This window comes from Protopterus annectens, chromosome 6.part1 (assembly GCF_019279795.1).
Source record: "Protopterus annectens isolate FY-2018-M chromosome 6.part1, PAN1.0, whole genome shotgun sequence".
NCBI classification, from domain to species: Eukaryota; Metazoa; Chordata; order Ceratodontiformes; family Protopteridae; genus Protopterus; species Protopterus annectens.
The window spans coordinates 470,229,312-470,257,167 of NC_056738.1; the positions used below are offsets into that span (position 1 = coordinate 470,229,312).

Genomic DNA, 27,856 nt, shown 5'->3' on the forward strand with positions numbered 1-27,856 from the left:
ATTATCTTTAGCACTGTTGTTAGTCTGGAGCCCTGTCATTCCTACTGTCAAGGTTTCTGACAGTCTCGTAGACATGCTGTAGAAATAATTGCATTCAGCAATCTCGACAGTCCTGCTAAGTTATACAAACAAGTTTAAAATTCCATTATCCTTACCGTTGTTTTCACATTTGTATCCAGGCTGGAAGTCCATTTACTAATAGTAGCAGTAACATGTATTACAGATTTGTAGACATAATAGATTATATCTGCCAGTAACATTTGATCCAGTAATTTGTTCAGTTAATCAAAAATATTTCATTTAACAGCATTTAGTCACTTTGTTTTTATTTAATTTTCTTGTTATTTCGGTAAACCCACTAGCACAAGTGTGTCCTTTTTAGGGCGAACCAGAAGCCCTGCCTAGTTATACCTAATTTACCAACTAGGGGAAGGGGAATCAAACCTGGGCATAAAGGCTGAAGCTTGGTGCTAAATGAACAGTGTGTGCTGAACACCTTTTCCACATTCAAGTAATCTACTGTATGTAGTATAACAGTAATCACTGTCTGACTGGTCGTGAAACCAGATTTATCCAAGACCAGTACAGCTTACTCATTCAGGTGATCCCCCAGTGGGTAATTTTCTACAGGACTATGTAAATCCAGCTGCATTATCCAGTAAAGTGATTATTGATGTTTTACGATAGATTTGCTTAAAAAGATAGTTCCATTTTAAACAAGTCCCATTGTGTAGTAGAAGCTATTTCTAAAAACAACCTGTGACACAAGAAAGATTTACAGAAGAAATCTGTTGAACATATTCTGCATGCATACATTCTGGAACTTGGATATGTAAACACAGATTGCTGGCTGCATTTGGATTCTTCCAAATAGTGTGGCCCTGTATAAATGTATGGATGTTTTAATTATTTTTTATGAATGTGGAAGAGTTTAAATACAAGGTATGTAATGGGGCCACATGGAAGTCCAAATGTAGGAATACTGTCCAGATTTGTATTTTTTTAACTTAACGTCCATATTTTAATATCGGCAAGTTTCACTGTATTCAACTTTCTGCTAATCAGATAATTTTGTGGTGGTTATGGCAGTCCACTGAGAATAAGACACTTTTTATTCAGAAGCTTCATTTAAATGCTATTTTTAGCAACTATGTTTGAAAGATCATAACATCCCAAATTCTTAAATGTAACAAGAACAGTGTTTGACTGCGGTGGGGTGCTGCGGTAGTGTTGTCATCTCACAGTAAGACGTTGTCCTGTTCGATTCTCAGCTAGAGCGTCTTCTGTGTGGAGACATGCGTGAATGGGCGTACCTTTGTTGAAGGTTGTGTGTCAGGGCCAGCAACTCGGCATGTAAAAATCTACTGCCAATCATTAGTGGACCGGAGTTCCGGTGTGGCAACCCCTAACCGGGAAAAGGCAAAAGACACAACAACAACAACAAGAACAGTGTTTGGGGGTCAAATATTTTTTTCTACTGTCTAATCATTACAGTTGCAGCAGACAGAGGCTACTAGTGTGAGTAGTTTCCTTTTAAATTATTACTTCATAAAATTTAAGTTTGAGTAAAAATCACTATCCTTTGCTTTGTCTCTTGCATGTTTGCTTTTGCTGTATTCTTTGATTTCAAGTGTTAAAATCTAACATTGTAAGAACTCAGTAGTTTTATAGACTGAAATGTTTTGCTTTGATATTTTCTTACAGGGTATCTCTGATTTTTTTTCCCTCTGTGAATTTCCTAATTATAGGGGAAGGCTGGAATTGGAATCCCTGGCCAGAAAGGACAGAAAGGAGAAATGGGACCTCAAGGATTGCCTGGGCCTGCAGGCCCCCCAGGTCGTTCATCAGCTGTGGAGCGTGGTGGTGGATCTGCTGTAAGTCACCTTCCTGGACCACAAGGACCACCTGGTCCACCAGGTCCTCCTGGAAAAGATGGAGAGATTGTGAGTATTCCAGCAAAATTGTTTGATGCCAGTGCATGTTTTTGTCTGTGATGCCATTAGGTGAGGATGTATGTTGCATCATAATATAAATACCTGTGGCAGTGCTGTAAGCCAGCTCATTCCCAGTGTTGCATTCCTAAAATAATGGTGAAGTGATTGAAAAGAGGAGTCTTTGCTGCACCTGACTGTATTCTTTTGCGACTTACTGTAAACTTGAACTCTGTATAGTATTGCAAAATGATCCTTTCAATGAAAAATACATTCCTAATTCAGGTCAGCAGATTCACCTGAAGGTTAAAAACATTTAGGTGTTAAAATCCTTGTGAAGGTAAAAAATGCCCATCTCTAGTTCAGGACCCCAATCATCTGAGTAGAACATGGTTGTATGTAGCTTCAAGTATCATACAAGAGCAGCATTCAGCAGGAGGAAATGTAGAATTGTGAAAAACTTTGAGGAAACTAAATATGTTCTGGAAAAAAAAGAGATGCTTTTTGTCTGAAAAGGGACCTTAAAATCTAGTTTTGAAGTTCAGTTCAGACAAGAACGTGCTGCTGTTAGTGGAACATGTAAAACAAGATTCCTTGCAGTCAGTGAGTTTTTCATAAGTCATGGATATGTATACCACAGTATTGAATCCTTTCTACTTTAATGGAATTGTTACATGGACTAGTAATAGACTGTGACCCATTTAGAATAGGGATTAATAAACTAGGTTATCTGAGGAGTTGGTTTATGTATTATCCTTTAGAGCTGTGCTCCTTGAAAACTCAAGGAAAGTAACTTTTAATCCATACAACGGTGAATATTAAACTAGGAATATAGAGAATATGTACCAATTCCAAGACTGCAGTTTCCCAGAATATCTCCAGTACTCCATGGTACAATGATCTCATAGTTAGTGATCTATATAACAGGGGTATGAGAGGCTGAACCCCCTCCCCCCCAAAAACAAATCACTTTAAAGTGTAGCAGTGAATTTCACAATTTGCTGAGTTTTTTTAGACCAGGTCATTTTCAAAGTGCTGGGACTTGCAGCATTGGATCTAGCATTTCCAAAAGAAGCCTCATTAGTAACATGGAGAAAGGTGAACAGTAGCAAAGTGTATCATTTAACTTGTAACTCTAACTGTAGATGAAGTACAAGGAAAGACTTTATTATTTGAACCCTGATAAGTGATTTGATTTTCTAGCACTCATGTCAACTGAAAGGTAACTCAGTGATCCTTTCCCATTGTTACATATGAAGGATTGTTCTAAATTGAGGTGGACGAGACACCATGCTAACTTCAGCTGTTTTCAGTGTATTGCTTTTGAAGCGATCTGGGTACCTGAGGAACATGTTCAATAGTTTGATAAAACTATGGTACAATACAATATAAATGCTGCTTTTATGTTTGGTGTACACACATACACACTGTGAAGAACAAACCTAGTATGCCTTTACATTTGGACAATCTGTGGTTAAAAAATGAAATGAGAATTTTAAGTTAAATGTAATTTTTGTTGAAATTATGCAGTTGTTAGTCGGCCTCAGACCCTTTTCAGCCATGACCCAGGTCACAAGGATAAGACTCAATACAATACTTATGTAGACATTTTACAATATCCAGTCCACTTTTTTTTTTTTTTTGGGGGGGGGGGGGGGGGCAGATGTTGGAGAATACCAGAGTATCAGCCACAGCATTTCCACACAACACAGGGAGAGCACCCACACATATGGTAGAGATGATAATCACTGACCCAATGTGCTGTCATGGTAAACCTTGCTGTTGCCCAAGATGACCAGAGTTTGATTAGGAGCCCAAGCACTGGAAAAGACATCTATGGGTAGATAAAAGTGAGTCGCTGATACCGACACCAGCTTGCCAGTCTTAGGGGAGGAGTGTGCTGAGAGAGAGTCCTGCCATAAGAACTCCATCTGGAAGAAGGTTAACAATTACGGAGTGTAAGCCAACCAAGGAGTAATGCACTCTAGATGCAATTGCTTGGGTGTTCAGAAGCAAGGATTCACACAGAGTCCAACGCAGCAGGTATTTTACTGTGCTTTTAGGCTTCCAGAATGTGTTAAATATTTAAGTAAAAGTCCTTAGCTCGATCTGGATGGTAGCATTCCTGTCTCTTCCATCCCTTTAACAATGTCCTAAGATGCTAGTGAATGGAAATAATAGTAGGGCCAATACAGGATAGTGACTGCTTGATGATCAGAGGGGAGGCAGTAGATGCAAAATGTATTAATCCCTCCTTACATACCTTGATTCACCGGACTGGGAGAACTGGGTCTATTTTTCAGTATATTAACAAACTGAATATTCAGGCTGCTTCTTCTTATAGGATTGGGAGAGGTAGAGAGCTCACCATGACTTATTTTGTTACCAGCACTTTCTCTCTTTATTTTACAGCCTTCCAGATGTCTCTGTGTACGCGTTCCCTAAAAGTTAGTGCTCTTGATAATAATGTGACTTGCTGTTGATGTTTTGATTATTTCTGTGTAGGTAACAGAATCTCAGTAGCTATCAGTAGCAGTATAAAGATAATACTAAGTGCTCTTTGTTTCTTATTTGAACTGCTAGTTTGCTCCATGCAAAAATAGGTCATTTTAATTAGAGGTTACATCTTACCTTTCACTAGAACTTCATTCTTTAATATTAGGCTAATGATTCAATACTGTCAATTGCCCATAGAGTAAATTACATGATGTTCATCGTGCATACAGCTGCAGTAATCACATATGGGTTCTCTGCCATCAGGTGGGTCTTCGGTCGGCCGAATTCCAAAGTCTTGGTTCGGCGTCGGTTGTTGTCGCCTTCTTCCCTGACGTCAGTGCGACAGGGGTATATAAGTCACAGCCGACACCATATTCTTCAGTCTTTTTTGCCGCGCGGTGCCGGAAGCAGAAGCAGTTCGCAAGTGCCGGTCGGCCAGCTCCTGAATTTATGAAAAATTGGAAACCGAAGTCTTCTTTAAAGCTAAGTACCCCGTTGGGGAAACTTTTCTTGCCTCAGACCAATGTCAGACAAAGTTAACAATTGTATTTCTTGTGGGAAGCAAATACCGCATAAGGATTTCCATTCCCTCTGCATACCTTGTTTAGGCCCACACCACGACGTCTCGGGCTGTCGCTTTTGTGCAACTTTCAATAAACGCACTATTAAGCGTCGGGCGGAGTTCGCCCAACATTATTTTGGTAACGCCTTTGATTATAAAATGTCATCGGATACTCCGACTACCGTTTTGTCCAAAAACCGCAAGGACAAAGACCGACACGCGAGGTCCGCGGTCTCCACCGACACCACGCCAAAACCGGCTACACGTGGTCTGGTTCTCAGCGAGACACCTATGCAGTCCCTGACTACCGACGACACTTCCTTGGCGGTGTCTTCAGTACCCGAGACCGCAGGTACCTCGGCCCTTACTCAGACTACAACCTCCGAAGCCACTGTTAGTGTTGAAACTCCTACCGGGGATAAGTCCACTTCCACCCAGGATGTATTTTGGCCCTCTTTTTCCTTTTCCATTAAGGCCTTTACTAAGTCCAAATCAGCCATGCATCCCAAGAGGCCTGTTGCACAGGGCCCATCCTCAGGCCCCATGCCTAAAAAGCAGATGCTTAAAATGGCTGAGGATTTAATTACACTTATCAGGGGCTCCCAGCCCCCTCCAGACAAGAGACCCAGAGTAGAAAAAGATTCCCTCTCCTCAGAACAGGGCTCCATTGTCTCAGAACTTTCTGATGAGGAGGAACACTCATACTCCCCTTATGAAGATTCGGATGCAGAACAGTCCATTCCTTCTGTATCTCCCCCAGAGGATTTCTCCTTTGGAGAAACCTTGCACACCTTGAGGGAGCACTTCCCTTGGGAAGGCCAAGACTTTTCTGATTCCAAGAAAAGGCTTAGGGAATTTCTATTGTTACCTCAACACAGACCTCTGGCTATACCTCCGGTCCTGGACATACTTGATGATGTTTACTCGGAGGCTTGTCTTAATCCGGATTCCCTGCCTCCTGCCCCAGTCAAACCTGATAGGTACTACAGAGTTCCTAATTCTCACCAATTTATTTACAAAAGCCGTAATGCTGACCCTGAAACCATTTCTCAAGGCCCCAAGGGAATGAAGGCCTCTACTGCCAAGAATCCACATCCTTCCGAAAGAGAATCTAGATCCTTAGAAAGGTGGGGTAAAAAGGTATACACCTCGGCCACCCTAGCCATGAGAGCCTTAAATTGTCAGTTCCATATGCTTAAATATCAGCAGTTTCTATTATCACAATTAAGAAACAAAATGTCTCAGCCTGAACAACCAGATTTGAAGGAATTGCAGGATATGATGCATAGTGCAGAACAAGTGGGTAAACACACCTTGCAATGTGGCTATGATGCCTTAGAGGCCTCAAGTAGAGCTGCTATTACAGGATCAGTTATTCGTAGACATGCCTGGCTTAGGGAACAAAGCTTGCCTGATCATGTTAAAGCTAAACTGCTAGATGCTCCCTTACAAAAGGATGTGTTATTTGGCACTAATGCTGAGGAGATACTACGAAAAATGGAAGAAAAAGCTAAATCTATGCAAACTGTCAAGGCCTTTCTACAGGTACAGCCACCGCGTTTTAGCAGAAATTGGCCATCACAAAACTGGTCCTTTCCAGCCACTGACAAGCCCCAAAGACTGAGATACAGGCGTTCAAGGGGCAGAGGACAGTCTCAGGGATCATATAGAGGCAGACAATGGCAAGCTCCAGCCCCAAGAGTTGGCAAAGACAAAGCACAACAATACAGAAAGCAAACCCAATGACTTCCTTCTTTTTCAGCCCAGCATCTCCCAGCTGGCAGCTCCCCTGGGAGGAAAGCTGGCACTATTTACAAAAAATTGGCATATTATCACAACAGGCAAATGGATCCTGGATATTATAAACCGAGGTTACAGATTTCATTTTCACACTCTTCCAAAAATGAGAGGCATGCCAAACCTGCCACACAATCAAAGGGTAGAGGCACAAATACAAATTACAAAACTCATGGAAATGAAAGCCATTCAAGAGGTTCCTACTCACGAACAAGGTCAAGGTTTTTATTCCAGACTTTTCCTGGTGCCAAGAAAAGGAACCGACTGGAGACCCATTTTGGACTTATCCATCCTAAATACATTTCTACTGCACCAAAATTCAAGATGCTCACATTACAGCAGCTTCTTCCCATGCTGGGCAAGGAGTTTTGGCTGGTAGCATTGGACCTCAAGGAGGCATACCTGCATATCCCAATCAGACAAAGTTGCAGAAGATACCTCAGATTTCTTGCAGGTTCAATCCACTATCAATTCTCTGCATTGCCCTTTGGCTTATCTACTGCGCCCAGAGTATTCACGAAATGCCTGGCATCAGTAATTGCATACTGCAGACTACAAGGGATACAAATTTACCCTTATTTGGATGACTGCCTGATCCAAGCGGACTGCAAGCACACACTACTGGAACATCTGGCCTATGCAACACGTTTACTGAATTCTCTGGGATACACAATCAACAAAGAGAAATCCAGACTAACACCAACTCAGAAAATAACTTTCCTGGGTGCCAACTTGGACACAAACACCCAGATGGCCTATCTTACGCCAGAAAAACAAGGGCAACTAACTCAGTACTTCAAAACACTAGCAAATTGTACCAGGCTTACTGCAAGGAAAATCCTGCAGGCTCTGGGCTTCATGGCATCTTGCATCCTTTTAATCCCATGTGCAAAGTTGCATATGAGGAAACTTCAGTGGTACCTAAAAAGCCTATGGTCTCAACACAGCCACAGCTTGGAAAGAATAATACCAATAATTCCATGTTTACAAAAGGAATTTCTATGGTGGGCCAAAGCATGCCAAACAAACAAAGGCCTCCCTTTCTGCAAGCCTCAAGCAAATCAAGTCATCACAACAGACGCCTCAGATTACGCTTGGGGGGCGCACATGACAGACAGGTGCATTCAGGGCAAATGGTCCCAAAAGGAAAAGCACCTTCATATCAATCAAAAAGAAATGCTAGCATTAATAAATGCAATTACAGCTTTCAAGGACCTCTTGCATCCAGGACAATTGCTTATAAGAACAGACAACACCACAGTAATGTGGTACATAAACAAACAAGGAGGAACACATTCATACCCCCCGTGCAGACTAGCCATGACACTTTGGAACTTGGCTCTGGAATGGCACATCGAACTTCAAGCACAGTACTTTCCAGGTTTGGAAAACACGTTGGCAGACAATTTAAGCAGAAATATGACAGACCCACACGAATGGAAGTTGCATCCACAGGTGTTTACAAGGATAATCCAAGAGTGGGGAAGGCCAGACATAGATCTCTTCGCCTCCCACAGGAATCATCAACTGGAAAAGTTTTGTTCAAGGAACTTTCACCCAAAGACCTGGAGAGTGGACTCCCTTTCATTCAGTTGGACAGGATGGATAGTGTGCGCTTTCCCACCTCTGCCCCTTCTACCCAAGGTACTCTTGAAAGCAAGAGCAGACAGACCGAAGATGATACTGATTGCTCCAGACTGGCCAAGACAACACTGGTACCCACTCCTAAGGAGCCTAACACATACTCCTCCCTGGCCACTACCTCTAATGCCTCTTCTGCTGACTCAGCACAGCTACAAAACTCTTCACGGTCAGCTGAAAACACTCAATCTCACTGCATGGAAAATCCCTTAACACCTCAACAGACCCTACTCACTAAAGAGGTGCAAGATTTATTTATTTATTTTATTTTACATTTGTTGACCGGGCTAGTCTAACTGGATACATGTCCATTTTCAGTAGAGGCCCGGGGAGAAAAGCTCCAGACAAAACATTTATACAAAATAAAGATTAATATTGGAAATTACATTAGCAATTTTGAACATTAAAAATCAGAGTATGGAGGGAAAAAAATAAGTAAATTGATCAAACAAAAGAAAAAGAATAATAATAATAATGTTTTTTTTTCTTTTTTTTTGTAAATATTAAAATTCTATGCAAACCTTTGTAAACAGGAGAGAAATAGGAAGGTTGAAGAGGAAGTAGGTAGAAGAGAGGAGAAGTCAGAGAGCAAAGAAATGAGATCAGTAATCTACATTAGTGGGGTAAAGGGTCAAAGTGGACCCTAGGGAGTAGGAAGATAGAAGTGAAAGAGGAAGCAGTTAGTCAGGGTTTGTGCAGGGGCATATCCAGTGAGATGTCATTCTGGAAGCCAGGAGACCATCTACTAGGAAGACTTACTCCACAAAATGGAAACGGTTTTGCTCTTGGAATGAGAAAAAAGGCCAGGACCCTAGAAAACTGAATTTGCCTCAGGTATTACAGTATCTAGCTGAGCTGCTGAACAGTGGGCTTTCATTTTCCTCCATAAAAATCCATGCCTCAGCCATTTCTGCAGAATTTAACACGGATCCACCTTTATTCTCTCACCCACTTTTAAGACAATTCCTCAGAGGGGCTAAGAATATAAGACCCCCAAGGAAACAACCAGTGCCAGCCTGGGATCTTAATTACATTCTAGAAAAATTAACATTGCCTCCCTTTGAGCCAGCTTCCTCAACAGATTTGCAATATTTGTCCTGGAAAACAGCTTTTTTTCTGGCCATTACCTCAGCTCGCAGGGTTTCAGAACTACAAGCCCTCATGGCTGTACAGCCCTTCCTCATCTTCCATCAGGACAGGGTCTCCCTTCGAACCAACCCGTCATTCATGCCTAAAGTGGTATCCAGGGTAGCTTTAAATCAAGCCATTCACTTACCTACCTTCTACCCCAACCCTCAAAACAAAGGGGAGAGGTTGCTACATTCCTTAGACATCCATAGACAGCTTCGTTATTATTTGGACAGAACAAAGCCTTTCAGGAAATCTGAGCAACTTTTTGTGTCCTATGCTGTAGGAGCTCAAGGAAAGCCTGTTACCAAACAGACAATTTCAAAATGGATAGGCCATTGCATACGATTCTGTCACTCCTACCATGGGAAACCTGTCCCTGTAGGCATCAGACCACACTCCACCAGGGCCACAGCTACCTCTACAGCCTTCCTCAGAGGAGTTCCTACCAAAGATATTTTGGAGGCAGCAACTCGGAGTTCTGTACATACCTTAACAAGACACTACCACCTGCCTTTATATTCCAAAACTAGAGCAGGCTTTGCCACTGCTGTGTTGCAGGGCATTCTGGCTCAACCCAGTTCCAACTAGTGCCTACCACCCTGTGCGTAACTTTGGGATTCTACCCATATGTGATTACTGCAGCTGTATGCACGATGAACATAGTACAGTTTTGTACCTACCATAAATGTAGATGTTCGAGTGCTTATACAGCTGCAGTACAGGTTTCCCTCCCTCCATCCCCTCTAGGTACAGGATTAGTGGCTAACTCCTCCTCATACATACTAATTTGGGTTATTCTCCTATGGTGTATTTGCTTGCAACTTCTCTTTTTTAATAACTTTGCATTGCTGGAATATATTTATATATATATATATATATATATATATATATATATATATATATATATAGGCATATAGCCTTATAATTTATGTATTGCCTTCCTTTTGGGGGGCACCTGACATCTGGGGCAAGAAAGACTGAAGAATATTGCGTCGGCTGTGACTTATATACCCCTGTCGCACTGACGTCAGGGAAGAAGGCGACAACAACCGACGCCGGACCAAGACTTTGGAATTCGGCCGACCGAGGACCCGCCTGACGGCAGAGAACCCATATGTGATTACTGCAGCTGTATAAGCACTCGAACATCTACATTTATGGTAGGTACAAAACTGTACTTTTTGCTTCTCTGACCTGTCCAGAATAAGACTTGTGTATCTGCTGAAATGATTTAATGCTCAGCAAATCTTGAGTACCCTGTTGGTGCACTTTTAATACTACACCCAACATCATGGCTTGTGTGCATAGTTTGTCATTCTCCCAGATCTGTCTACTTCTTCATAAATATTTAATATTACATCAAATTTTATATTCCCTAACCTGATCTGTGACATAGAGGGATAAAGTCCTGACTATGCCTCAGGTGAGCAAGATCAAATAGTGAACTTGGGTACTGGAGTATCCAGCTGGGGTATGTGTAAGTGAGTGGCCAATGCCAATTCATGTAAAATGAAGAGAGCAAAGTCACTCAGTCCTGCTGCTATACTGACACCTGGTGGTAGCTGGATGTAACAGCAACAGCTCGATAGACAATGGCATGCATTCGATCTGCTAAGCAGACAATGCTTCACGATATTCTGCTTGTGTGTGTAACTAAAATCCCTCAGCTACATCATTAATAGCTGTCTGCCTGCCAGATTTTTTTCTCCATCACTACCTAAATACCTGTGAAATAGTGAAATAGGGAAGATATGGGCTGACTGGTCAGTGGATGGACTGTGTACTGGCCAGAAAAAGATATAGAAGGAAATGTTGATGCATTTCCTATGATTTAATAATAACAATTTGCAAATACACAAAGCTTCATTTTTGTCTAAATGTGTATTGACAACCACCTAGTACTTAAGCAAACTGACACAGTCTGTGAAAGCTGCAGTTATACAATGTTATTTGACGCAAAGCTCTCACAGGAAGCTACTGCAAAAAAGCAAGCAGCTTGTTGGTAACATGCAACCCCACAGTAAATCTATCACACAAAGATCAGACAAAAGACATAGACCTACATATACTGAGGGTCTCCAAAGTAACCTAGCAAAACCACAAGGCCCCCTGAAATGTAGCCCAAGAAACAAGTACATTCAGCAACCTCACAATGCATACCCTGAAACATGCATCAAGGATCATAGTGTCTCATCTTAAAAGCCCAAAAGGCAAACTTCTACACAATGCAACATCCTAATCATAGGTGATTCCATAATGAGACAGACTAATACACCATTCTCCATGCTGTGCTAAGACTTACCACAAATACACGTATGGACATGGTCACAGTACACAGAGGTGTAAATGACATGAGATATACCTCCCTGGACTATATGAAGAGAGGCATAATGGCACTCCTAGAATATTTATCCAAGGCAAGTATGAGCCTAGCCTTGAGCAGCATTCAACTTTCACCAAGAAAGATACACAGTATGAACAAGATATTATTGACTTCAGCAATTCATAGGTTCATAAGTAGGTACTAGGCTATTGGCCCTAGGGCCTGTATATGCCTAGCCAAAATGGTACACTGGTTTTTGCCACCCAAGAAAATTAGTTTCCTGTGTCCCTGTCAAGCAGAGCCACAGAGGTGATCCCCAGGGTGAATTTCCTATTTCCCATCAAATCATCAAGATTTTTCTTGAAGAGTGCTAATGAGTAGCTTTGTTTGATATAGATAGGTAGTTTGTTCCAGAGTATGAGAAGCCTCTGAAAAAGGAATCTATCCCTCCAGCATGTTCTGTTTACTGTGGTGACAAGGTTTAGGTCCCTAGAGTGTGTAGCTTGGAGGGATTGGGATTTATTTAAGTGGAGCATGTCCAACAGCTCTGGGTTTGACATAGCTTTGTATGTTAGGCAGAGATTGCCTCTGAGTAGGCGATATGCGACGGAGTAAAGCTGGAGTTTTTTGAGACAGACGTAGGGCATCTGTTTGAGGCTGGTAATCCTCTTTGTGAGGTATTTATGCGGCCTTTCCAGTTGTTGTAGATGTCTTGTGAGGTAAATACCAAAAGGGGCGTTGTACTCTATAATGGGTCTAATGAGTGATGAGTAGAGGGGAACAATGACCTCTTTTTTCCTGGATGAGAAACCTTTTGTGATGAGGTTTGCCATGTAGAAGGATTTCCTGACTACTGTGGCAATGCGATTATCAAAGGAGAGACTACTGTCCACCTGTGTTCCAAGGTCTGTTATCACACTTTCAGTGTTAGGTAGACTACCACCTATTTGGTAGTTCATAGGTACAGAGTTTTTACCAAAGGGGATGACAATGCACTTTTTGGCATTGAGCTTGAGGCCATGGCTTTGACACCAGGCATCTGTCTCAGTGAGGCCCTTTTGTAGGATGTCCACATCGTTAGGAGTTTCGATTATGGCTCCTAGTTTGCAGTCAGTTGCGAACTTCATTAGCCCAAGACCTTCTGTGTTAGCCTGTACTTCAGAAAAGTAGATACCAAACAGGAGAGGACCCAGGACTGAACCCTATGGTTCTCCACTTGTCACTGGTCTGAAGTCGGATTTGGAGTCTGCTACTTTCCCAGTGTGGGTTCTGTCAGTCAGCCAGTTGGCAACCCATCTTGTGACATAGGGATTTATACCTAGTTTAGTGAGTTTATCTATAATGCCAGCATGGGGGATGGTGTCAGAAGCCTTGGTGTGATGTAGATAGGCTGTGTGAACCACTTTACCCTCGTCTACAGCTTTGGTGACTGCTTCAAAGAAGTCTATCAGGTTTAGGAGACATGATCTGCCTTTTACAAACCCGAAGAGTTTGGAAATTATCAATGTCTTTGTTTATAAGTTCCATGGCCTTGCAGACCAGGCTCGTTAGGCTAATGGGGAGATAGTTCCCGGGGTCCATGGTGGCTCCTCCTTTGTGGAGTGGGATAACCGTCACTGTGTGCCATTCAGTGGACAAAAAGCCTGAGGTGAGGCTATGATTGAACATGGTGCTTAGGTGGGGTGCCAGTTCATTCTGTAGTTCATGTAGAATGCAGTCTGGGATTTTTTCAGGTCCCAAGGATGCTGTGTTCTTGGCTTTGGAGAGTGTGTTTTTTACCTGTGCATTCTTCCGGTATAGAGATGAGCCCTTTAGGGGGTGAGAGTTGGGTTAAGTTAGCACTGAACCTATCTGCCAGGATGTTGGCAGTATCAGTTGGTTCTGTATATTTAGTGCCATTGTGCTGTAACTCAGAGTAGATCTGAGTGTTGCCATTGAGATTCTTAACATAGCTATAGAATGCTTTGTGGTTGTCTTATGAATCAGTGGCGATTTTTTTTTCGTAACTAGCTTTGGAGGATTTTATGAGGGATCTCAGCTTCTTACTGAGGCTGACCAGGGAGTTCCTCCAATCATGGGATTTTACTCTTTTTTTGTAACAGTTTTTTTCTTCTGTTGTAGAGTTTGTTTATGGCAGGGGACCACCAGATTGGCTTCCTTTTTTTTAGAGGATAGCATCTTGGTTCTGTTAGGGATAGCACAATCCATGCCCAGGTAATTATAAACCCATAAATCTGACCAGCCTAATCTGTAAAGCTATAGAAAATATAATTATGGAATTAATAAATAAGAACATAGGTAACCTACAAACTTCATCCCAAGATAGTTTGGATCTGTCAAGGACAGATTCAGTCGACTTAACCTGCTTAACTTCTTCAGGAGAGTTACTGAAGTGATGGATGATAGCAAATTAGTGCATGCCATGTATGTAACCTTACAAAGGTGCTCATCACAATCCCACACTCGGGTAGCATAGAAAAACCTCCTCAGCTAAATGTAAATCTCTATGTGACTTAGATATCAAATTGTCTCACAAACAGAACAAAAGACTGGTCACTAGTGGATTATGCCCCAGGGTTCAGTCCCTGGGCCAGTCATCTTTGGCATTTATTTCTTGCATGTCAAAGCAAATTTTGAGGGATTATAATTTTATTTATTTATTTGACCTTTGTTTACCAAGAAAGTCCGACTGGGTGGGTGCCCATTTTCAGCGGAGGCCCTGGAGAAAAGCTCCAGAGACAATTAGCATATTACATTAGCTTATTACAGAGTAACAATGAATGATTTCACATACAAGAAAGAATATACAGTAATGGATAGCACATCATTTTTACATATATTAGATGAAACATACTTGCACATTAATTGCAAAAATTACATATTACTGATGAGACTGTATACAGGAGACGAGTGGTCTTTACACTTATATGATTCAGATCAATATGATTCCCATTGGTAGTTAAATACTTTTTGTTTATTATAATGTACTTAGTGTACATATCACATAGTACAGAGTTGATAGAGGAGGGGAATTACAGGAGAGGGAAGGTAGGAGATGAAAACATATGTGTCCTATAGGACTCACCCTCAAGCAATCAAAACACACTCATATAGAACTTCCAGGAATTTCGCCCACTTTGACCGAAGTAAGTTTATAAGTGTCCTAAACTCCCATAACTGGAACCCATTAAAAATACTCCCCTTAGATGAAGATGTTGACTATTTCAACAAACTCTTTTTAAATACTCTCAGTAGCCTAGCTCCAGTGCATACAAAATGAACCAAAACTAACCATGTCCCCTGGTTAACAAAACTTACAAAACAAACTATCTTTCTTGGAAACAAAATGTGGAAAATATGGCTAAGAGATAGAACAAAACAAACTTTATTACAAACAACTCCGTAACAAATCAAAAAAGCTACTGATACAAGACAAAAAAGATCATTTTTCTACTAAACTGTCTACCTCATATAACAATCCCAAACATTTTTGGAAGTCTGTCTCCTCTCTGCTTAACCCAGGCACCTTCCAATACCCAAACCCTGCACCAAAAAAAAAAAACCCCACAAGAAATTTCCCATGATTTTAATACCCATTTCATCTGTACCATTAAAAAGCTACTCAAAGACTGCCCATCCAGTCCAAACATGCACTTTCCACCACCTACAGAACACACCCCTCCCCTTCAGCTTACACTAATACACAACCAGTCAACTCCTTCACTATCCAACCTGTACCCACCTCTTTGATCTTGAAACTCCTAAAACAACTCAAACCTTGCTCACTGTCTGCAGTTAATCTTCCCCCAAATATCTGCAACTAGCAGCCAGTGCAATAGCATACCCAGTTACCATTCTCATAAATCGCTCACTCTCTGAAACCTACGTTCCTCTTCTACGGAAAAAATCCATCATTACCCCTATACACAAAGGGGGAAACTCCTATGATCTTTCTAACTACCACCTTATCTCTATACTCTCCCCACTATCAAAAATCTTGAAAAAATGTGTTCACTTACAACTACTTAAACACCTCTCATATAATACTCTTCTATCCCCTACCCAACATGGGTTCCGGCCAGAGCATAGCACTATTACTGCTCTACTATCTTTCACTGACATTGTCAACAAAGCCTTAGATACAGGCCATCCTACCTCTGTAATCTTATTAGACCTATCTAAGGCTTTTGACACTGTCACATACCAAGCTAGGAAACCAACTATCAAAGCTAGGTTGCTCCCCAAAATCTCTCAACTGGTTTACCTCTTTCCTACAGAACAGAGAACAGTCTGCAAGGTGGTTAAATGTCCAGTCCTATTATCAACCTAACAATATAGGGGTACCGCAAGGATCCATTTTAGGTCCACTTCTGTTCAATATTTTCATTAATGACCTGCAGAAAGCCCCCCCAATCCAGAATCTTATACAATACACCAATGATTCAACACTGATATCTACCTCCAATAATTTCTTAGACCTCCATACAGCTACACAACAGGCCTTTACTTCTATTGAATCATGGCTTATTGATGCACAACTTATGCTTAACCCCCAAAAAACTAAACATTTACTTTTCTCTACAAAATCACCTGACTTTGACTTCAAAATCCTTGCTAAAGACGGCACTGTTATAGAACTTGTGAAAACAGCCAAGCTACTAGGTATAACTATAGATAACAACCTCACATACGAACCACACATCCTAACTGCTATAAAGAAAACCCACTTCAAACTTGGCAAACTATATCACCAAAAGCTCTACCTGGATAAATATACCAAAAAAAAAACTAGCAACTACCTTACTCATCCCCTCCCTTCTATATGGCAGTGCCATTTTTACTAATCTGCACACAACCCTTAGCAATAAATTACATACCTGTTACAATAAATTAGCTAAATTCACCTCTGAAAAACCCCACTATTCTCATCACTGAGTTAAAATGGCTAGAGTTTTCCCACTATCTACAATACACCCAACTAACCTTAGCCCACAAACTAATTTCTAAACCTGACTGTCCTGCCCTTAAATCAATCCTACAAACATACACCCCCACAAGAACACTAAGATCTTCCTGTAATCTGATGCTAATTGTAACTAAAGCCAACAAACGAGCAGGACAATGTATGTTCTCCCATACTATACCCAGACTATGGAATAACCTTCCATCTGAAATAACCCAAATTGACCACCTAAAACTTTTTAAAGTATCCCTAAAAATACATTATCTAAACAATCCATCCTGCACCTGCCTCGGGAGCAAACCACCTTAAACAGTACATTCCACCAAATTCTTTGTTTGTGTCTTTCGGCTTTTCCTGGTTAGGGGTCGCCACAGCGGAACTCCGGTCCGCTAATGATTGGCAGTAGATTTTTACATGCTGGCTTGCCGGGCCTAATGCACAACCTTCAACGAAGGAACGCCCATTCACGCATGATGTTGCCACACAGAAGACGCTCTAACTGAGAATCGAATGGGCAACGTCTAACTGTGAGGCGACAACACTACCGCAGCACCACCACCGCAGTCCACATAGTTTCATTTCATTATAGTTCCTAATTCAATCCTATCTTTGCACTCAATATATAGAAAGTAACATGAGCTCTGCCCATACACAAAAATCATGTAAAATTGCAATGCGACTTAACTTTACTGTCAGTAATTAGACAACACACAACTTCAAACCTTTGTAACAAGAGACATGATATATACTCGTACCACATTTCAGATAAGCTGTGTTGGCTTTGCCTACCACATGTTTTATCTGCAAATGCAACCTTACCAAAGCATGCATGTTTATTACTGCTCACCTGAAGATGCAAATTAATGCATCACACTTATCACCATTCTCAAATTCTGCTGTCATTGAACCAGTTCAACTTCCAGAGCAACATTTAAATACCACTCATTCCTACCTTCCCTTTCAACCAGGAAAGAAATGGGAGAAAAGGGGCAACCATTCCAATGGAGGCTTATTGTCTGAAATGTGAGCTGGCTTCCCATCGTATCCTGGAGTACGAGAACTAATTTAATCTTAATACTATCAACAGCATCTTTCAACAACAGAGACACGTGGACATTAAAAAGGTCCAGCTCAGTTTTGCTAATGTGTACCCCATCGGCTTGATCTCTATCACTAAAATCCCAGTGTTTTAGCACCATGAACCCTAAAGATTTGACAGCCCTAGCTATCCTATGGTTAATAAACCATGTGATAGTGTTCAATCTCGCCGTTTGTTCTTACACATGGGTTCGGAGCCGATCCTCGGCTCCGTGTCGGCCGCTTGCAAGCTCTGCATCGAGAAGAAGCTCGAGACAACCTAATACCCACAATCCCCCTCTGCCTTTACCTCAGATCTAGTTTGCCGCTGCTGCGTTCGCATCACTGGGATCGAGCTCGAGCAACTTCAGATAAGAAATAACTTTTATTATTGTTATTTTTGAGAAAAAAATTATTCTAAAAGTACTATTTGGTGACATAGTGTATGTGTGTGTGATAAGGTAGAAATACTCGGTACCGTTAAGTTTAATTAAACTTGTTAGAGTTTTTCGGGCCTTCCACCCCTTACTTGAATTTGACAACCGGACTGACTTATATATCGGATTCGACATATTGACTGGATTTGTCTCTCTACTGGACTTGACCTTTTTTCTCTTACCTGTTTGTTCTTAAGATGTCTGAGAAAATTAAATCAGGTTTTAAACGTTGCCAGTGTGGCCAAAAAATGTCAGTTACTGACAACCATAGTTCCTGTGTCTACTGCCTTGGCCCTCTCCACTTACAAGAGGACTGTTCAATTTGTCACTCTTTTAGTGGGAGGGTCATGACAGATAGGCGCAGGAAACTCATGGACAGGGGTTATTAAAACCTTCCTTTCAGGAGGCTCTGGATGCTTCAGACCAGGCATCCAAATCCTCGAAGGAATCGAAGACGTCGGAGCCCAAGTCATCGGCTCCGAGCTCTTCGAGTAAAGTTAGATCACCGGTTCCACAGACTTCGGGGCCGAGTGTTCAACTGTTGTCAGTTCCCGAGCCTCGAGTCTTGGAACCGGTGATGGAGCTCCCTCCCTCGACACTACTGAGGTCGGCTCCGTCTTCGGTTCCTTCGACCCGTTCTTCTTCTAAGCTCTCCGATGTCGATGTGGATCGTGTGGTGCAGAAGTTATTGGAGCATTCGGCCCTATCCAAGCTTATTTTGGTTTCCACCCAGTTGGTGTCGAAACTTGAAGGCCTTCCATTGTCTCCATCCATTCCTCCTCCGAGACCTGTCCAGTCTTTGGAGCCGGAAGAGGTTGATCTACTGATTGTGGAGCCCTCGGGTCCAGAACCATCTTTTTCTCGGTCTGTTCCTCTCACCTCGACTCCATCGGATCCGGTACCGGAGTCTCGGAGCCGACGATCTGTCCTTGGTTCCGGGGCCGAGAGTCGAACCGACGTTTCGGTTCCGACTCTCCCCCTCGGGGCCTCGGCGCGGATCGATTCGGCTCCGTCCTCGGGGTCGATGCCTTCGGTGCCTGTCTCGGGGATTCTTCCCATTTCTTCGGAACCGGGAGATTCTTCGACTCGGGACCCGGGGCCTTCGATCTCATGAGGAAGGTGTTGTCTACCCAGACAACCACATCAGTAGAAGCAACCTCTCCTCCCCATAAAGGACCGTTATCCTCCTCTGCACCCACGGCTACATCCAAGCGTCGAGCACCGGTGTCTCAGCCACCCCTGGAGGGTGCCCCCTCTTCCTCGGAGGCTTCTTCGGATGCTCCCCACGAAGAAGTCCCTAGGAAAAGATTGTGTAAGAGGAGACACTTAGATTCTCCACAAGAATCTTTGACATCCGATACTGACTTGGATGAGTCAGAAGGGTCCCCTAAGTCACCTTCAGAAGATGTCTCTTTTTCTGACATATTGGAGATCCTGAAACAGAGAGGTGACTGGCAGTCCCTTCCCCCTTCTGAGGATGAGTCAGTATTGCTGAAGGCATTTGGTGCTCGCCCTTCCTCCTCCTGGGTCACTCCGCCCTTCGATGAATTAATGGAACTTATTGCTCGAAGGCGGGAGGCTCCTGACACAGTGGAACCAGTCCCTAGGAAGCCTAATAAGTATATCACTGCACCCCAGGACAAGACTTACTTGACAAAGGAGTTCCAGTGGACGCTATGGTGGTGGCAGCGGCCACGAAAAAGGAGATGTCGGAATCTTCCTCATCTGTCCATCCCCTAATAAAGATTCTAGGACTATGGACAGGTATGGGAAGCGCATTTTAGTTCAGCGGCTTTTTCCATGCGATCCCTGAACTATTTGACCCACTTTACACGACTACAGAGGGATCTAGTCAAAGAGTTGGGAGATACCCTCCAGGGTACTACAGATGCTGCTGTCTCAGAGAAAGTGACAGCGCAACTTAATACCCTTACATCCATTGTGAACTCGTCCATGAGGCTGATCTCTTACGCAGCCGAAGGTTCGAGTAGGGCAGCGGCTTCAGCGATTGCTCTTCGCAGACAATCCTGGATGCGCTTATGTTCATTTGCGGAAGCCTTCAAGTCTTCCTTTACTAACGCCCCATTTGACGGTGCCACTCTTTTTGGCCCCAAAGTAAAGGAGACCCTTACCCGGTGTGAGCAGGAGGGAAAGACTCTGTCTGCTGTCGGAGTCCGTTTTTCCACCCCATCCAGACCGTACCCCAAAGGGCAACGTGGTGGAAAAATGTGGTTTCGAAAACCCCAAGGATCTTTCCCAGGCACACAGGGTGATGCCCCTTCTAGAGGCAGAGGAGGGGGCAGAGGTGGAAGACACCGCCCTGGCAGCAGAGGGGGTCCGCAGAATCAAAGTGACAGGGATACACTCCCTGGTAAACCTTTCCAGCACTCCTGAGAGGAGGCCCGACTGTCCTGCTCTGGAGGCAGTCGGGGGTCGCTTAGCTTTATACCCTCAGGCCTGGCAAAACATAACTACAGACAAGTGGGTAAAAAGTGTGGTTACCAGAGGTTACAATATACCACTTCTATCCTATCCCATTCCAAAGAAAAGACTCCCAGATGTGCCGCCCCATCTGCAAGAGCCAGCGGCTATAGAAATTTCAAAGCTGCTAGAAAAAAGAGTCATCTAACCAGTCCCAGCGGACCAAAGAGGATTCGGAACTTACTCAAGGTTCTTTTTAGTTCCAAAGAAAACAGGGGACTGGAGGCCCATTCTGGACCTAAGCGACCTCAATACCTTCGTCAAGAAAGAAAAGTTCCGAATGGTCACGCTTCAATCGATCCTTCCATTCTTACAGAAGGATGACTGGATGTGCTCAATAGATCTGAAGGATGCATACTACCACATCAAAATGGCCAGGGCATCCAGAGATCATTTGCGCTTCCGGCTGGGTGCCAGTCACTTTCAGTTTCGAGCCCTGCCCTTTGGTCTGACCTCAGCCCCCAGGGTCTTCACCAAATGCATGGCAGTGGTAGCGTCTCACTTGAGACGCCTATGATTCCAGGTGTTTCCGTATCTGGACGACTGGCTCCTTTCTGCCACCACCCAGCGTCAACTAGTACAGGCCAGAGACTACACTCTTCAACTGTGTATTCACCTCAGAATTTCCGTAAACTTCGGAAAATCCTTACTACAGCCATCACAGCGTATCTTATTCATAGGAGCGGAATTAGATACACATCAGTTAATTCTAAGACTTCCTCCAGAAAGGATACTTTCACTTCAGACTCACATACGTCTTCTTCTTTTGTCCAGGAAATCCCCAGCAAAACTGGTACTGAAGGTTTTGGGACTCATGTCAGCTTCTCTTATTGCAATACCCTTGGGAAGACTGCACATGAGAGTCCTACAATGGCTACTGTTTGCACAATGGTCGTTCCAACAACTACCTCTGACACACGAGATTCTTATAACGAACACATGCAAATCACACCTAAACTGGTGGCTTCAGACTTGCAACCTTTCCAAGGGGAGACCATTTGTGCTACCCACGCCAACAGCTACGGTGACCACGGACGCTTCCCTGATAGGGTGGGGGGGCATCTTTCAGGGACAGACAGTCCAAGGCAAATGGACCAATTTAGAGTACAATCTGCACATCAATGTTCTAGAGTTGAGGGCATTGTTTCTAGCGTTGCAACACTTTGCTCCCCTTCTTCCTCTGGGAACTATTGCAGTTCAGATGGACAACATGTCTGTAGTCTGGTACATAAACAAGCAAGGGGGAACCAAGTCCTATCAGCTATGCAGAGAGGCCATGAGAATCTGGCAATGGGCGGAGTCCACGGGTCGCTTTCTGATAGCAACGCACATCCCGGGGTCATCCAACGTCATAGCCGACAGGCTGAGCAGAGCAAAACTGTTACCGCACAAGTGGCCCCTAAAACAGTCAGTTGCGAAAAAGATTTTTCGCACGTGGGGCCAGCCTTCCTGCGATCTGTTTGCGTCTCCAATGAATGCCAAATGCAGGAACTACTTTGCCCTATTACCCCCTCCAGGGGAAGTCCCCAGGGACGCACTGATTCACGATTGGCCCCCGGGTCTCCTGTACGCATTTCCTCCCTTCCCCCTGATCACAAAGTTTCTCCAGAAAGCCAACAACCTACACAGGACAATAATCCTCATTGCCCCATTCTGGTCTCGTCAAATTTGGTTCCCCTTCCTCATGACACACTGCATTCGGGGACCCTGGATCCTGGACCCAGAGCCAGATCTATTGACTCACTCGTCAGGGGCTCCCCACCCCTCGCTCTTGTCCCTCCATCTAGCAGCTTGGCTGCTCCAATTCCCAACTTAGCCAGGTCTGATCTTCTTTCACCTGCAGTTCAGAATATATTAGTGGCTTCTCATAAAGCTTCCACTACTAAAACATATACTAGTAAATGGAAGCGCTTTGTATTCTGGGCAAATGCACAGCAAGTGGACCCTGTTATAGCTCCTTTGAATAAAATATTAGAGTTTTTAACAGAATTGTTCCATCAGGGTGCTTCTCCTGCCACGTTAAGAGTTCAATTGGCTGCCATTTCTAATTTCCATGTGGAAGAATGTGGGGCTCCTGTTATGGCCCACAGACTTTGTAAAGCCTTTTTAAAAGGGTCTTTTCATATTAGACCACCAATTAGATCTCCTGCGTCACCTTGGAGTCTAAACTTATTATTATCTAAGTTGATGCTGCCCCCCTTTGAACCAGCCTCCTCTTGCCCATTGAAATTTTTGTCGTGGAAGACTCTCTTTTTGGTAGCCATTACATCCGCTAGGCGAGTATCTGAACTTCAAGCTCTCTCCATTAAACACCCTTATTTGATCTTTCACTCCGACAGAGTTTCTCTTCGCACTAATTCATCCTTCCTTCCTAAAGTTTGTTCTATTAACAATATTAATCAGTCCATTGAATTACCCACTTTCTTCAAGAATCACTCCAATAAAATGGAGTGTATGTTACACAAATTAGATGTCCACAGACAACTAAGGTTTTACTTGGATAGAACAAAAGATCACAGGAAATCTGATCAACTTTTTGTAGCCTTTGCTGATAACAGAAAAGGAGTAGCGGTTACTAAAAGAACACTTTCTAAGTGGTTAACTGATTGTATCATCTATGTCTATGATTCTTCAGATCAAACTCTTTTGCACAAACCCAAAGGACATTCCACAAGGTCAGTGTCTACATCCCTGGCTCATGCAGCTCGCCTACCACTAGACGCTATTTGTGCAGCTGCTACTTGGTCTAAACCACATACATTCATTTCTCATTATAAGGTAGACAAGGTTTCTAGGGACAGGGCAACCTTTGGTTCCACTGTGCTCAAGAACGTCCTTCCGTGAGTTCCTCAGGAACAAGGAGCTAGGGACGCTACCCATGTGTAAGAACAAACGGCGAGATTGAACACTATCATATATAGAAGTTATGTCCTTACCATAACGTTCCATGTGGAGTGTTCATCTCGCCTTTGTTCTTACATTCCCACCCTCCCACCCTTAGGAAGAACGTTCAGTCTGGTGCCTGGTCTGGGGCATTCTGCTTCTGAATTGCAGTTGTTGTATATATGGTGGACATGTATATATATATATATATATATGTATATATATAGACTCTTAGTTTCTGTGCATATGTGATATTGGCATGAGTGTTTCTCTCTCTGACTGCTGGTTTGCTTGCAAACTAGATCTGAGGTAAAGGCAGAGGGGGATTGTGGGTATTAGGTTGTCTCGAGCTTCTTCTCGATGCAGAGCTTGCAAGCGGCCGACACGGAGCCGAGGATCGGCTCCGAACCCATGTGTAAGAACAAAGGCGAGATGAACACTCCACATGGAACGTTATGGTAAGGACATAACTTCTATTTCTTACTGCACCATGACTCCTAATATGTGCAGCCCTAGTAATCCTGTGGTCAATAAACCTTCTTACTGCATCATGATCCCTAATGATGGGGGCAGCCCTAGCTACCTTATGGTTAATAAACCTTCTTACTGCACCCTGATCCCTAATGATGGGGCAGCCCTGGCTATCCTATGGTTAATAAAACTTTTTACTGCCTCCACTGCTGCTACTTTCCATGCCATACCAAGCTAGTAGTAATGGCAGCCCAGTTACTTAGTGCACTTGGATCCCTCTGCTGCAAAAGTGACAAGTCATTTACAATTAGTGACAAAACCAAAAAATGGGTTGTTTGGCACAAAAAAAACACGAAATAAAAAGATTGCCAAAAACTGCTGGAGCCACGGATGTCGGAAACAGTATTTTATTGTTAAATCCACTAAAAACACCGCTAAAAACACATTAATGCTTTATACCAATATTGCATTTTCGTCTAAACAAACCGACTTCTTCAGATACTCTCCCTAAAACAAATCAACCTTTTATACAATTTATTTGAAATTCCTTATCCAATCAAAAACAACTACTTAATTAGAAAATTCATTAATATTCTTTTTCTGCATATATTTAAAAATGCCAACCTTTGGAATTTCTAAAACTTATTTCAAACAATAAATAAACATCTTGACAACATTTTAAATCGTTTGATATAAAAAATGTAGAAATATTTGTAAAATTTATAAAAATCCCTATTTGTTATTTATAAGTTGCCTTAAAGATAAAACAGTTTATATAGGTATAGCCTGCCATCTGCTGGTGAAAATAAAAAATGCCTCTAAAACATTATAATATTCCTGCTTTCTAAAACTGGCACAATTGAAATAAATTCATTTAGACCAGGGAAATTTGTTGCATCAAGGGAAATCTGCCACCATAGTTCCCTAGATTCCAGTTTTTCTTCCCATAATCCACCCCTTACGTCTTTTTTAACCTGCTCTAAAACCATAAAATGGAATTTAGCATCCGGACAAACCAGGGTGTGTTTATACAAAGCATTGGTCTCTTTTCCTGTAGCTATTTCATATTTATGTTCATATATCCTCTTTTTTAGGACTCTTTCAGTTTTTCCCACATAAAAAGCGTTACATTCTGAACATAAACTTAAGTATACCACACCCTTGGTTTCACAATTGTAGTAATCAACACTTTTAATCCATTTTTGTCTACTTTCTAAATAAACTTTTTCTTTTTCAACTATATTACTACAGTACGCACAGTGTCCACATTTGAAAGTACCCTTCCTAATCTTATTATTCCTTTGGGAGCCTTTATTTTCCAACATATTTTTAAATGATGGGGAATTTTTGTATACAACTTTGACATTTCTATTTATTTTTTTCTGGTCTAAATCAGTTAAATTAATGAATTTGGACCATTCTCTTTCAACAACTTTCCTTGTAACTTTGTTGTTGAAAGCATTATATTCAAGAACCAGAGCATGTGTAAAATCAGTCTCTTGAATTGTGGGGGTGTTATAATTAAATACATGGTCTCCACAGGAAGTTTTATTTAATTTGGTATTACCTAAAATAGGTCTGAATCTGCCTTCTCTCTCCTTAAGAACTTCATCTTGTATTGCCCTAATAAACTCTTGGGGATACCCTCTTTCCAAAAACATTTTGTTTAATAATTTACACTCATCATTGAAATCATCCACTGAGGTAGTCATTCGGCTACCTCGGACATATTGGCCCTTCACCATATTCTTTTTACACCAATAAGTGTGGGCACTTTGAAAATGAAGAAAGGAATTACAAAAGGTAGGTTTTCTAAATATTTTAGATTCAAACCTATCTTTTCTCTTGTATATTTCCACATCTAAAAATTGAAGTTTCTCAGTAGATACATGAAAATGAATTTTAAAAAATGGGTAGTTCCTTCCAGGTATAATTTGAATTCCTCTAGTTGTTTAACACCTCCTGACCATAGGATAACTATATCATCCAAAAATCTTCGATATAGTTTCCAACAAGAACACAATTTAGAATCCGGAATATAAAGCTCCTCCCACTTAGCCAAAACTAAATTTGCATAAGTGGGGGCACAAGCAGCCCCCATAGCGACCCCCTTGGTCTGTTTATAAAATTCACCACAAAAATTCAAAAAGTTATTTTTAAGGACCAAATCCATAAATGCCCCACATGTAATTTTGTCATTGTGACTTAATGTGTCTTCTTGAAATAAGACATCTTCAAACATTTCCATCCCTTCTGTATGCGGAATACTTGAAAATAAATCAACAATATCTATAGTCACAAATAACAAATTGTCACATAAAACATCTTTGTTAAGTATGTCAAGTAGGTCCCATGAATCTTTTAAAATTATTTCTTTGTTAACCCATACATTTTTTAGTTTGTTATCAACACATTTAGCCAAACTGTGCATTTTTGACCCATTAGTAGAGACAATAGGCCTTAATGGGGGATTAGTTTCATTTTTATGGATCTTCGGAATTCCAAAGATAGAAGGAACTCTTGGCTTATCAACTCTCAAAAAATCAAAGGTTTTCTTATCAAATAAACCTTCAAAAAACATGTCTTTCAAACAAATGTCTATTTTATTATACGCAATGTTAATTTCATTAATAGACACATTAGTATAACCTTCCTCATTAAATAAAATGTCATTCATTTTTCCTTCGTATATTATATTATCCATAATAACTAACCCACCCCCTTTATAAGGTTTCATTATTCTAACCTTATAATTGTCCCTCAGGGTTTGTAAAATATTAATTTCCTTCTTGCTTAGGTTTGGTTGAAACCCAAACCTATCATATCTGTTTCTTAATTCTTTTTCCATAGTTTTTTCCAGGTTAATCAATTGTGGGTGGAGCGGGGGATTGAATGTACCCCTTCTTTTAAGTTCTTGATTCCCTATGTCTCCCTCAGATGTTAATAATAAATTTAAATTAATTTTTCTAAAAAATAGTTTTAGGTCTAATATTGACTGGGTAAGATCTCCTTTTTTATAAGGTATACATTTGAATCCCTTTGCAAGCAGGCTGAAATGTTCTTTTTCTATATGAATGTGACTAAAATTATAAATACTAAAATCAATGAAGGTGTGTTTAATGCCGTCCACTAGAATATCAGACAAAAAATGTCATTACTGACTATTTTATCACTGGGTGGGGGTCTTGATGGTGTGGACACCATATTTAGTATTTCCCCCTCCCCCTTCTCCCCCCTCTCCATGAAAAAATGTCTTTCTTGGTACCCTGATTTATTCAGTAGTCTCTCTGATCTACGAAGAGGGGGAAATTCTTCATCATTAAAACCATCTTCTTGTACTCTGGTATCATCTTCGAAATTTCCTTGTATTTCTCTAACCATGTAATTTCCATAAAGATTTCTTAGAAAAGAAGGAGCCCGGGATTTAGGGTACACTGTGCCCTTTTTGTATTCTTCTGTATCCCTTTCTAACTTTTTAAATTTTCTTTGAATGGTTTCCCTACATTTTTTATCAATTTCTCCCCTAATTTTAAAATACTTGTTCTTCTCTTCTTTAATGGTAAAAATCAGGTCTTCCTTAATACATTGGTCCAACTCATTAATTTCTTTCTGTAACACAACCTGTGTCCTACTATTTTCCTTTATTATAAGACTCAACATATC

At 41.8% G+C, this 27,856-nt stretch overlaps 1 protein-coding gene across 4 annotated transcripts in view; it reads left to right on the forward strand.

Moving 5' to 3' along the window:
• The window catches only part of COL18A1 (collagen type XVIII alpha 1 chain), a 1,701,455-nt gene that overhangs the window by 1,197,872 nt on the left and 475,727 nt on the right, over positions 1-27,856 (forward strand). For all 4 annotated transcript variants that reach the window (XM_044075903.1, XM_044075900.1, XM_044075901.1 and 1 more), the window contains one exon: positions 1,749-1,943. In XM_044075903.1, coding sequence (XP_043931838.1) covers positions 1,749-1,943 — 195 coding nt within the window. The remainder of the gene's footprint in view (positions 1-1,748; positions 1,944-27,856) is intronic.